Source organism: Sturnus vulgaris, chromosome 7, assembly GCF_052056855.1.
Source record: "Sturnus vulgaris isolate bStuVul1 chromosome 7, bStuVul1.hap1, whole genome shotgun sequence".
Lineage (NCBI taxonomy): Eukaryota > Metazoa > Chordata > Aves > Passeriformes > Sturnidae > Sturnus > Sturnus vulgaris.
Window position 1 is genome coordinate 14,954,537 of NC_142249.1, and position 12,782 is coordinate 14,967,318.

At 40.8% G+C, this 12,782-nt stretch overlaps 1 protein-coding gene across 1 annotated transcript; it reads right to left on the minus strand.

The window, feature by feature from the left end:
* Positions 1-557: 557 nt before the first annotated feature.
* On the minus strand, positions 558-10,405 carry SUMO1 (small ubiquitin like modifier 1). Its single transcript, XM_014879494.2, has 5 exons — positions 10,261-10,405; positions 5,164-5,238; positions 3,952-4,029; positions 2,251-2,322; positions 558-1,422 (listed from the first exon to the last, which is right to left on the minus strand). The coding sequence occupies exons 1-5, from the start codon at positions 10,270-10,272 to the stop codon at positions 1,354-1,356; spliced, it is 306 nt and encodes a 101-aa protein (XP_014734980.1). The 5' UTR covers positions 10,273-10,405; the 3' UTR covers positions 558-1,353.
* Between the last annotated feature and the right edge of the window lie 2,377 nt (positions 10,406-12,782).

Genomic DNA, 12,782 nt, shown 5'->3' on the forward strand with positions numbered 1-12,782 from the left:
AAGTCCTATTCATCTGCAAAAGATGTGAAGCAAGGAAGAGTATTGAAATCTTCTCTTCACACTACTCTGCCCATAATCTCCTACCTTAGCTTTCACATCCAGTAAAAAGTTCTCAAACTGACCATTTGTAGCCTGCAGATAACTGGAACATGTAGACCCTGATAATGATGCCCAATGAACTGTCATGACACTTCCATGTCATGCATCACAGATTATTTAATGGTACCATATCATATGAAATGTAGACATTAAAAGCCATTTTTATTTACTTCCAAGTTGCATTTTCAGTTTAAATTCCGTGCATGAGTGAATATTTATGTATGTGAATATTCTCTTCCAAGAAAAGAAACAGCTAATACTCTCTAAGAGTCACCTGCAAAACAAGCAGATCAAGTATTTTACTAGGGCAAGTAGAAAAAAAGGAATTTTTATGAGGTATATTTACAGAGCACAATTTCTTTCTGGCTTCAACTTATACTCACTGGAAAAGCATACCCTAATCATAACTTCTAATGGTTTTGCTTACTTCCAAATAGTTGAAAAGAAAATGCAAGTTATTTATAAAATTGGTTTTTTTGTTTATTTTAAATGAAGCTGGTACAGACAATGTCCATTCAAAACCCACGTCCCAGGCCAAAAGGTACAAACAAGAGTGTCAAAGTAACACCAGTTGGCTGCTGTGAACATTCTTGCATGGATACCTGCGCATACTAATTCCTATATGAGGTTAAAATGCTTCTGGGCTCTTCTGGTAATATTTAAAAATCATTAGGGTTTTCAATTTCACGTCTTCAGCAAAGCCATCTCTGGAGCAAGGAACAGATGACAACAGTTCTTGCTTCTCCATTTCCAACTCGGCAATCTTCTTCATTGGGCCATCAGCACAATTTAAGCAAAACAGCTGAGTTATGGGTACACAACTTCTCCACAGTTTAGTTCTCTGAAAAACTTCATCTCGCACTGAAAGTTATAGTCCAGGAGTGAGACAGTCACACATCAAAACTTCAGGGCAGATATGGAAGTCATTAAGAACACTCGCCCACCTGGCAGATCTTACAGCCTTCGTGCCTGAAATGCACGAACCCAGTGAACATACAAATGCATGTGAGTACATGTAATCCTAACGGGGAGGGCAGAAGGGAAGAGGGGAGCAAGGTTGCAGCTGGATCACAGAAGTTCAGCACAATGAAAACAGAAACAATAGTGTATAATGAGCACGAGAATTCAAAATACCAGACGCTTGAAAGTAAACTCCCAGAGATGGGGTGCCAGTTTCAGTGTTGAACACCACATTACAAAAGAACTATTATTTAAAAATAAAAAAGGATTAAGGGGGAAGAAAATCAGAAGGATCTAAACTGTTGAGTGACCCCCCGTCTGTTCCTGATAAACTTCAATCACATCTTCCTCCTCCATCCCCAGCTGTGAGAAAAGAGAAAAAAAAAAACAGCAAGTCACTGTTAAAAATCTGGTGTGATGAAATCAGAGCAGGTCCTAGACAAATTATACAATGCTTTGTTCCTCTGTCCCATCATAATTCATCAAAGGGGTGAAAAAAGTTTCAGTAGCCATCTTACTAGACAACATTCACAATTTTTAATCCTGTTTCTTCAGAATTATGTATTTGAGTCAGAGCAAAAGCCTTACAGCAAAGACCCTCTTGTGGAGCAGTACACATCAGTCTGGAAGTTGCTGGCTTTACCTTTCTCTGAACCCCTTGTTTAGGGGGAACAAGGACATCACCAATATCATAGTGAATGCACCAGCTGTAGAGCCACGTGAATTATATATATATGCACTACTAGCTCACAATACAGCTTAACACCTACACCTTGCAACTCAAAGCCTCTTTACAATGTTCTCTCACAGAGAGCAACTTGTTCAATTTAACAGTGAACAAGTTTGTTTGATATTTTCAGAAGGTCATTATAATGAGTTTCTTCCTGCTTTTTCATAACAATTGGTGGAAGTCACTGGACAGAAGTAACTGTTTTCTGTTTATCTACACTTTGATCTACTAAATGTGAACTAAATACACATTTATTCCAAAGTCACACTGAAGTTCAAGCTCAACAACGGAAAGATTCCCTTTGTGTTTTTCTCCCCTCTACTCAGCAGTGACTACACCCTCCTTTCTGAGGCATTACACATGGAGGTCCAACCAGGCTCTTTCCAAACTGCCTATCTGCCTTACTAAAAGATCCTAGTTAAAGAAATATAGTCCAACTATATTTTTAGAAAGAAACTCACCTCCTTGGGGGTATGATTATCAGTAATTCTCTGACCCTCAAAGAGAAACCTGAGTGAATTCATTGGAACACCCTAAAAAAGAAACATGTATAAGAAAAAAACCCACCTTAGTGAATCTTGTATCAGCTTACAAGAAAACCCATTTTAAAGAAAAGCAACATATGAAAGTCATAAAAGAGTATTAGTTCCTGTTACACAGGGAGCTCAGATATTCTGTTGCACTCATGTAGACTACAAAGAAGGGACTCAAAAAGTATGATAGTGCCAAAACGGATGTTTATTTCAGAGTCTCACTGGACTTCCAGCTCAACAGCTTGGATGTTTTCTTAGCTTTTTTAATTTGTCTTTATCTATGAAGTAAGTAGTGACTATACCCTCACTCCCAAGATATCATTACACATGTATTTTTCTGAACTGCATATCAGCCTTATTTAAGGATCCTAAGACAACAGGAGGAACATGATATTTACTTCATTAACTCCTACCCTTGCTTTCCCAATCTTCTATTGCTACAGGAAGGAATTGTAACCTTTACCATTATCAATTCTGCAAATGCTCAGCATTGGGAACAAGAAAGAGCAGAGCTGAGAGGGAGAAAAAAAAAAAAAAAAATCGAACAGCATTCAAACAAGGAGAAACAAATATCCCCAAGGTAAATAGAGTTAAAGTATGTCTGTTGCACAATGTGTCCATGTTCTGGCAGAACGTCATACTTCACATCAATAGATAAGGCAAACACCTCATCTCTTCCTTCTAAGTTATGAGCAAAACAAACTCATGGGAAATATAGCACAATTTTATCACTTAGCTCTAACAAATACTGCTTGCAAATAACCAGGAAGAAAATTTTTTCAGGTAAGGACAGATCTTCACACTGTTTCAACAATCCCTCTGGCCAATGTGGAAGAAATCTTCATAGTCTCTTTACCAGAGAAAGGCTACTTGGCACCAAAAACTGCATTGAATGCTGCAAAGGAAATCATAGCCCCTCCAGAATTCAGCTCAGGAGATACAGGTGCGTTCAAACAATTATTTCTTTCTTTAAGAAAGAATTCCACACATGCATGTTCATTAGTCAGTAAGACTGCTGCATGAATTATTTCCAATATTTTTTTTAATATCAGGTTTTTAAAATTAATAATAATTTTAACCATTTGGATTTGCCTACAAATGTGTTTGATCTTTTCTTTCCTCCTACTCCAGAAAGACAGCAAAAAAGAACACATTTTGTGAAAGAACACTTCAATGACAAATTCAACTTGTCTCGAAGTATTAGGAAAAAGCCCCCAAAGTATTATTACTTATGATTCTATCTCCTAAAGTGAACTCCAACACACTTATCCAAGAAAAGGCCACACAAGGCATCTATCCCCAAAGCTGAGGGCAAACTAGGCCAGGGCTTCTGGAAATAGCAGCTGTGACTCCACAGTATCTACCACAGAATCTGGAAGTGCAGATATATTTTTGTTCTGTAACAACTTAATATTTACCTGCATACACAATTAATAGTGCAGATTTCTTTAACTTAGGGTATAACTTCACAATTATCTTACATAGGAATACTCCTACTTGTCAAAAGAAACAAGGAGATCCATTCTATTTGTACCACGAGATACCTCAAAAGTCTTTATTTGAAAGCACTGTGAAAAAAGTGGTTTGGGTTTTTATTTTCTTTTAAAAGAATATCATTGTTTCACAAACCTGTCTTTGACAGTATGATTCTTTGAGTTTCTTGAGGTGTGTTGTCATTTTCACCTTGAAGTGAATTTCACTGCTGTCCTAAGGACAGAAAAGAAAAATAATTACTCTCCCTGTAGTAACTGCTAACTTTACCTATTTTACTTTTAAAGATTTCATTAGAAAAACCTTATATAAAACTTACATGGAACATGGAATGTGATTTAACTATCACCATGCATACCTTGGTGCATTGTAACGTGAATCTCCAGGATGATTTATCAGTCACTAAATTTGCTATGTACTTCCACAGGAAGCTCTTTTTAAAAAACCAGATGGCATAGTATAGCCTTAGGCTCAACATGGTGGTTTTGGATTCAAAATTACTAAAACCCATACATGGTTCAGTCTGTGCTGCCATCTTTACCCAGATGATATACTTGTGAAATACAAACATACATATGCAGGGGATTTCTGCTCTAAGATTCCTAAAGAGACAAGTTAAAGCTTGTACTTCAAAATATATACGAAACCTCGTTCAGTTAGAGTAATTATCTAGGAGTTAGGATACAGGCAGACTTGGCAACACAAGACAAACCTAAAGAGAAATCTCAGGTCTTATTCTGTAGTCCTTCCCAACAGTCACAAGATGCAAGTAGCTGCAATTTTCAAAATGGCTACAGATAAAACAGATTGCAAGAGGTTCTGTGCAAAAGGCGGGTGGGCCACTTGCAGCTTTTCAGTGTGTTCCTATAATTGCTGACTAGGCCAGCAAGAGGTAAGGGAGTTTCTGTCAGTCCTACTTGAAAGTCATCTGTCTCCACCCAACTGCAGCAAACAAGATTCCAATATTCTCAACAATCACATTCCAACGCAGCCAGAGTACAGATTCTAATCCACCATTCATCTGATTGCTACATCTACCAACAATCCTTTTCCTATCCCTCAAAAGGAAAGCTGACCTCATGCCTAGGGTACTACACAAACTTTGAGGACCTTAATTTATCAAGTTTGCCACTTATTTCATTCATACCCTTGGATAAATGAAAACCTCAATGCATCAAAAAAATCGCACCAGAGTATACTAATACATATTTATGGCAACTGGAAGTAGTTTATGTCAGGGGAGGATTCATACTGTAAAACTGAAAGTATCAACTTGCATTTGGTCATTTTTACCACACAAGAAGTCACACCTCCATCAAATGTCAACAAGCAATTATGTAAAAAACTCACCTGCCCAATGACTTTGAGTTTAATGTACTCCCCTTCTTTCTTATCTCCTAAGTCCTCAGCTGAAGGTTTTGCTTCCTGCAAGAAAAACATAAAAAAGCCTGATCAGTTCGACACTTCATTATTTTCACTGGACAGTATGGCAGCTGTCACCCTCTTTATTGTGTGAAATCAGACTACTCAAGGTGTCTCTTTCTTTGTGTGTGTGTGTACAAAAAAAATAGCAACATAGTATTATGAAAGGTTGTCTGTCTATCTGTGAGAAGTTTAATTAACGAGAGAAAAGAAACACCATAAAGAACATAAGAGATGAGAGAAGACTCATTTGGAAACGGATGACATACAAAAATAAGTATGATTTTATACCTCTAATTCCTAGACAACAAACAAACTGCAAAAAACCCACAAGAAGCACACTAAGAGGCTCAGATATTTGACAGAAAAAAGGAACATTGTGAGGAGAGTAAACAGAAAGCACTTGTGACACCCTATCAACTTAAAGAGAGTGAACCATGCAAACAGTTTTCAACCCACTGCATCAAAGGTAGTCCTTATTTTCAAAAGGCTGGTCAGCTACCTTCTTTTCTATGAAAACAAAAGAGCTTCCTTCTAACACGTTTGTTTTAAGACCACAATACTTCAAAGTTTTAAAAGGTGTAGTTCCAAGCACTATAGTGTTTTGATATCTTTCCAGGGTAAGAATTAACTGTACAGACAAGTTTGATTCAACAACTTGAGCACTAAAGCTCATCAAAAGGGTTTAAGTGTTATACACTCTAAGACATTAATTAAGGACATCAGAGTTTTCATGTTACTGGTTGATAGATGAAACAAGTGAGAAATCAGGTACTATTAACCCCATTCCTTGCCTGTCCCTGCATATCCTGCATCAGGCCTTTAGCTATGTTCCACTGCAGGATAAAGGGATTTTACACACACATCTGGTCTAGATGGTGCTCAATGAAGAATTGCTCCCAAGTAGTCATACCACAGGTACCCTGCTGATCACATTTGAAATCTTCCTTTTATATTCTACTGCTTAACATTGTAGACAAAATAAGTTATGTACAGGTGCCTACCACAGGCTTCCATCCTAAAAGGGACTTTTTACTAAATGTACAGAAATATTCTTTGTATTGTTGCATTTGAAATTTAGGACCAAGTGCTAAAAACACACAAAATACTAACTTTCTCTATTAAGTCCATCCAGATAAGTCTCTGTCTCCAGATTGAAACCTTTTTAAGCTTTCCCCACCTCTCCTTAAAGAAGTTAAACACACACAACTTCTTTGAACATTAAAAGATCAGGGAAGGGCATAGGGCAAGTCAGCAAACACCTTTCCCATCTGTACCAGTCTCAATCTGGAGTAAAGAAAGAAAGGAAGTGTTCTTTCTATCAGTTTGATTCACTGCCTCAGCCCAGATCAATTCAGTTTCTACAATGGAAAGATGTATGATCCAGAGACTCCACCTGGCTTGAGTATCTTTTATTTTTTTAATACCCATCTGGGCACAATCTAAACTGCAGGGACTGATTCATCACCCTTCAAGCTCAAATCCACAAACTCAACCCAGGCTTTCAAAAAGCCTGACACATGCAGGTCTTTGAGCAAGTCACTGTAGAAGCATGAAAGGAGTTTTTCACAGGTAATACAGTCAGAACACCTGCATTCCACACCAAAGTCTTCCCTAACATATTTAGACTCTAAGCTTCTGGGACTACTTGCAGGAATAGAAGCACACTGGTATTCACTCCTGACCAGAAAGAAAGAAACACAAGAACCTGCAACTTGTTCTAATAACTTGCACAAACAGCAGTTTTAATGTCTTTATGCAGGAAATTAAACTCTAGCAATCCGAGCAAGATTCATATCTCTACTGATCTGAAATCTGTAACTCCAAAACTAGCTCCTGTTTCACTATTACTGAAAAAATTTGTAAGAAAACTCTGTCCCTTTACGTGACACTTCAGGTCAGTCACTGCCTAAATTTACTTTACAAATTGCATGACAGCATAGTATCCCAGCAGTAGAGGTACTTGTAGTAACTACCTACTCAGGCTTCCAAACCAAATCACCCTGTACTGGGTATTACTAATGATCATTGCTACTATAACAGTGCCTCTGGCCAATATGAGTGATAAAACTATGATTCATATTTGATTCCTACCTTCAAGGAAAGAAGGCTCTAGTATTAAAAGCAAATAGGGAAAGTAGCAAACAGTAGAATAAGCAGAGGGAATTGGAGTCTTCAAACCATAAAGATGCTCATTTAAAGCTCCACAACCTCTTAAGCATAAAGTAAGAGGAAAGAAAGCTGTAGCTTCAGGAAAAGAGAAATAATATCAAATCGCGTAATAGAAGTTCCAATAATCAAAGCTTAAAATAGGAGCAAAATATTTTACATCAGGATACAAGACGTAGCAAGTCTGAAAATGCTCTCTGCAGTTTGTCAGTGAACTATACTGCCATTCAATGCCAAATAGTTAAGGCAACACAAAAACACTTAAGAATAAAGAAAGGAAGGAGATTGCAAAGTTGTTAAAAGTACTAGCATTCATTAACAAAGTCCTGGATCAGCAATTAGCAAGCCAGACGTCTTGCCCTGTGAAAAGAACAGGTGCTTTAGGGTACCTCATGAAACAGGACATGAAAAAGACCACCATACAAAGAGAACAGAAATACCACAACACACCCAGTTCTAACTTTTCATTAGATACTTAAGGTTTTAAAAAGGCTTCACTGCAGTCTTCTTAAAGAGTACAAAATAAGGCTCCTAGCACTGTCTCACACATGTAAACGACCCTAAAAAGCAGACAGTTTCTTGGATGAAACACACTAGTATTGCTATTGCAACTAACAAAAACAAAACACACACAAAACAAACATCATGAGGCAACATATTGCAAGTTTCCTCCTCCCATTTTCAGAAGGGCTCAAACTTCAATTTCTAACCTTAAAAAAACAAACTCTAAACTCCGCATTTTAAAGAAAAATCAACAAAACCAAAATTACTTGAGGAATAGAAGTACAACATACTTCCTAATAAAGCAAATAAACTCTTACGTTTTTACAGCAGTGGAAAACATACATACAAACTACAGCATTCTTCATTAGCAGTACACGAACAGATAACGTTTAGATTCTAATAAAGCAAAAACAACCTAAAACACTTGAAGGGAGGGGGAAAATTTGTGTTTTGTTTCGTTTTTGCTTAGGTCCCACTAAGCAATGTGGTTTTTTAAAGTCTGCCCTTCTTTCAAGCATTTTTACTAATCATAAAAGTCAATTCCCCATTGAAAATAAAGTAATCCCTTCTTTTACTGGCGATAAATGTCCTCCCTCAAGTTAAACTCCAGGGCTAAAAAGAATAATACTCTAAGCAATTCACAATTTTAAGTGATCTAGTTATTCTTGTAGGATTGATAAACAGGAATGAGATTTACAGTGCTGCAGAACCTTACATTATCCTTCTACTTAAGCATCTGTTTAGCTCTTGTGGCACGGTCCCCCAAAAATGAATGACACAACGTCTAACAGTGTTTTGCTTATCTATTACAAATAATCAGCAGGCTCCTTATTCACAGACTTTCAAGACATATAGCCACAACAGGTTACTACATACGTGGAATTTTACATACTTCAAGCCGTCCCAAAGACAAAATACGTATGTGTTTTAGCAGAACTTGCCTGGAGAAGGATTTATCTAACTAGTGAGAGCTGCTATTTGTTAAAACACGCCTTGGTTCACGTATGCAGACAACTGCAGAGCACGTCACGCGAACATCTGTCTATAAAATCTAGTTCAGAAATTGCTGGTGGGTTTGTTTTTTTTCTTTTAAATGCAGTCACTTTCACGTGTTTTACTACAGGGGCAATGTGTCCTCCTAGGAGGCAGCAATCGCTGTGCTCCCTGCTGCCCTTCTCCCAGGCACGGGCACAGCGAGGCAGCAGCACCATTGTCAGCTGCATTGTGCTGGAAGTCGGGGGCGGGGAGGCAGACCACCAGCGCACACAGCACCGGCTTCTTTTCACCTCCTACTGCACCAAGGCTACTCCCCAAAGCAGGCACGGCATGCACTAAGCTGAACCTTGTCTCCGGGGACTTTTAATTTCCTGGCTGGCACTAGTACTCTTCTTGACTTCACAGCATTACAACAAACATTTATAGGTACTGACATTAGCATGATGGTTACACTTTGGGAAAAACCAAAGTTAGAAAACACTGTCCTATGACGGCAATATAAAAAAAAATACAGCAAAACAGAACACAAATTAAAACCGGAACGCTGTTTTAACTTTCCACCAGCAGGTCACATAGCCTAAAGCAATACTTGTAAGCAAAGTACTATATACATGCCAGGCCGAGCAACCCAGGAACTTGCGGTACAAGCAACTATTTAAGTCCCCGGCCCAGAAGACAGAAATGACGAGGGCATAACGAGAATATTACTTGGCAGGACAAGAATATTATCAAGGCAGGACAGAGCCTTGATAAAGGACGGGATGTTTAACACAGGCAATTAACGCTCAGCTGAGAAAGGAGGAGGAGAAAACCAGGCTTTCGCATTCCTAGGGCAAACAGAGGACCTGGCAAGCCTAGCCTAACCCGCACAAAGCCCGCTCCGGGGAAAAAGCATCCTACCGCAGACCCGGGAATGGAAAGGAAAAGAAACAACTGTTGTGCAACATGGCTCATCCCTCGCTGCACTCCCGGCTTTCCAGGGCCAGGGCTGCCCCGGCGGCGATCCCGCTCTGTCGGACGCCGCCCCGGCCCCCGAGTATCCCTGCCTGAAGCCTGCCCGCGCTCCTCGCGAAACACCCCGAGGGAAGGAGGAAAAAGGATTAAAATGCAGGAGGAGAAGGGCCCAAACCCGGCCGAGGTTGGAGATCGGCATCCACACACACACTCTCCTAGAGAAACATTTCCCCCCCGGCGCCCTCCGGGCGGCTGCGACTCCGCTCGCCCCGGGCCGGGGCTGCCCCGCCGCGGCGGAGAGTGCGGGCGGGGGGGCGCAGGCAGCTCCCCCTGTACCGCCGGGGCCGCCAGGGCCGCCGCGCCCGCCGGCCGTCCCCCCGCGGCCGGGACAGCTGCCCATACCTGGTCAGACATGGTTCGGCCCCGTGTCGTGCGGCAGGCTCGGCTGGGCCGCTACAGGCGCTCCGCTCCTTTCTCTGCCCGCAGCGCAAACACAGGGCCGCGGCTCGGGCGGGCTTTCCGGTGCGCCTGAGCTCACTTCCCGCCCGGGCTCCGCCCGCCGCCCCTCCCGGCGCTCGCACGGAGCTGCCGCCGCACCGGCTCCCAGCAGGGCCGCGGCACAGACCGCGATCGCCGTTGAAAAAGCGCCGGACGTTAAGGGCACCGTAGCGACGGGAGCTGCTGGGGAGAGTCCAGCGGGGGCTACAAAGATGATCAAGGGCCTGGAGCATCTCTCTTCATGAGGAGAGACTGCGGGAGCTGGGCCTGTTCGGTCTGGAGGAGATTGTGGGGGAATCTCATAAATGCATTTAAATACCTCAAAGGCGGGTGCCAAGAGGATGGTGCCAGACACTTCTCATGGCCCTCAGTGAGGAGTAACGGCCATAAACTAAAACATAATAAGTTGATCTCAGCTTGAGAAAGAACAGCTTTGCGTTGAGGGTGGCAGAGCACTGGAACAGGCTGCCCAGGAAGTCATGGAGTCTCCCTCTGTGGAGACATTCCAACCCCAACCTGGACATGTTCCTGTGTCACCTGCTCCAGGTGAACCTACTGTGGCAGGGCTTGGACTCGATGGTCTCCAGAGATCCCTCCCAACCCTGACAATTCTGTGAGTCACATAACCCTTCCCACAACAGCAGATCTTGGAGCAAAAGTCACTTTCATTATGCCTACCTCCAATATAATTGCTAAAGTTTTTACTAAGATAGTATGTCACAACAAAACTCACTTTTCTATTTACACAGTTTGCATTTTTTTAAGCCATTGCAGTCATGCAAGCAATGAGATCTGCAGGTATTAGGCAAATCTGCACCCAGGCAGTTGCATTTGCATAGGTATGTCATTAAAAACAGAACAGGTACATGCTTTACTTTGGCACAGCATGGCTATTCAGAGGTGTCCACAAGAAGCAAGACCTACCTAAAAGATTAAATTTAGGCTGCAAGCTGTTCGGACTATAGCATGGAGTCCTAACATCCCCTCTACAACAGCTCAGGCAACTCCTGCATGGCATCGCTGCTGGCATAGACATATGCTTAGCTCTAAGTGGCCAGCAAGTAGAAAAAAAACAAACCCACACATGAGAACCATGAAATGACACGAATGTAAAATAAATGAATCAACAGAAGTTAGCTCAATTGAAATAGGAGATTATTATCCTCATGCTACTAAACGGAGTGTTAACTTTACCAGACACCTTTGGGAAAGGGCAGAGTACATTCATTAGCTCTAGGCAAGGGGCATTAATTAACACAAACACAAATCTCTGTGTGCCATGTTTCCCTGTAATAACACCAAACACCAAAGCAGCTGCACTCAGTACCTGCATTTCTGCATGTCACTGAATGCAGAGTTACAAACACAGCTACACCAAGAAGTGAACTTTTACCAGCCAGTGGAACAATCAGTAACTAGACTCATAGGAATTAGTTTTAACCACAACTTTTAAAACAATTCAGAATTAACAAGAGAGGGAAAAAATAAAGAGAACCAAAACAAATGCTATACAGAGCTACAGAATGAAAATGATCTTTCTTAGGCAAGGCCAAGCAGTCAGAAAAGCCAAATACGTTCATACTATGCCAAGCTCACAGTAAGAGCTCATTATGAGCTTAATAAGACACACAAAGCACCAAAATAAGCCATGCAAAGGCTCCACAGCAACACACAATACTAACAGAATGGAAAATGACAAATATTCTATCCTGAACATTACTGCTTTTTATAAATTTTACAGGGCTTTTTAAAAACAGAGCCTTACAGTGCTAAGGCCAAAGCCTCAGACTCTGGCACAACCTCAATTTCTTATGTAATCCCACAATAAAAACTAACACATGAGTCAGAAGGCAGTTACCTATCCATATACATAGCCATAAAGATACAAGGTTAGGATGTGCTCATCAGCATACACACTAGCAGTGTGTACACCACCTTTCTTGACTCTCTTCTTACTCCATCGGTTGTGGATGCATTTAGCTCTTCAAGACACAAGTTAGATTTGTACACAATCTTCAAAGTTAATCTCTGCTGAGCCTGTGAACATACAGCAGTAAAGCTCACACTTTTTTTTTTGACAGCTCAAATTCAACACAGAAAGCACTTAAAAACAACAAAAGCTGTTTTAAAAATACCAAATATACTTACACAAGCTTCTTCCTACAAAACCCAAAGTCAACTTTGCATTTGCATGCACCGCCAACGGTACTTGCCCCAATAACCTCACTGAGTTGTCAGGTGTTTTATAATGTCTCATTTCCCTATCTACACTTAATCTCAGTCACCCGAAGCCAATAAAGTTCACCTCTGTTGACTAATTTCTCCAAAGCTGCTGAATAGATTAGGAGCCAATAGCTGTAAGAGGTTTTCTCAAAGCCCACACATATAGTCCGTGCAAAGCTTCCTCAGTCTATCAGAAACATATT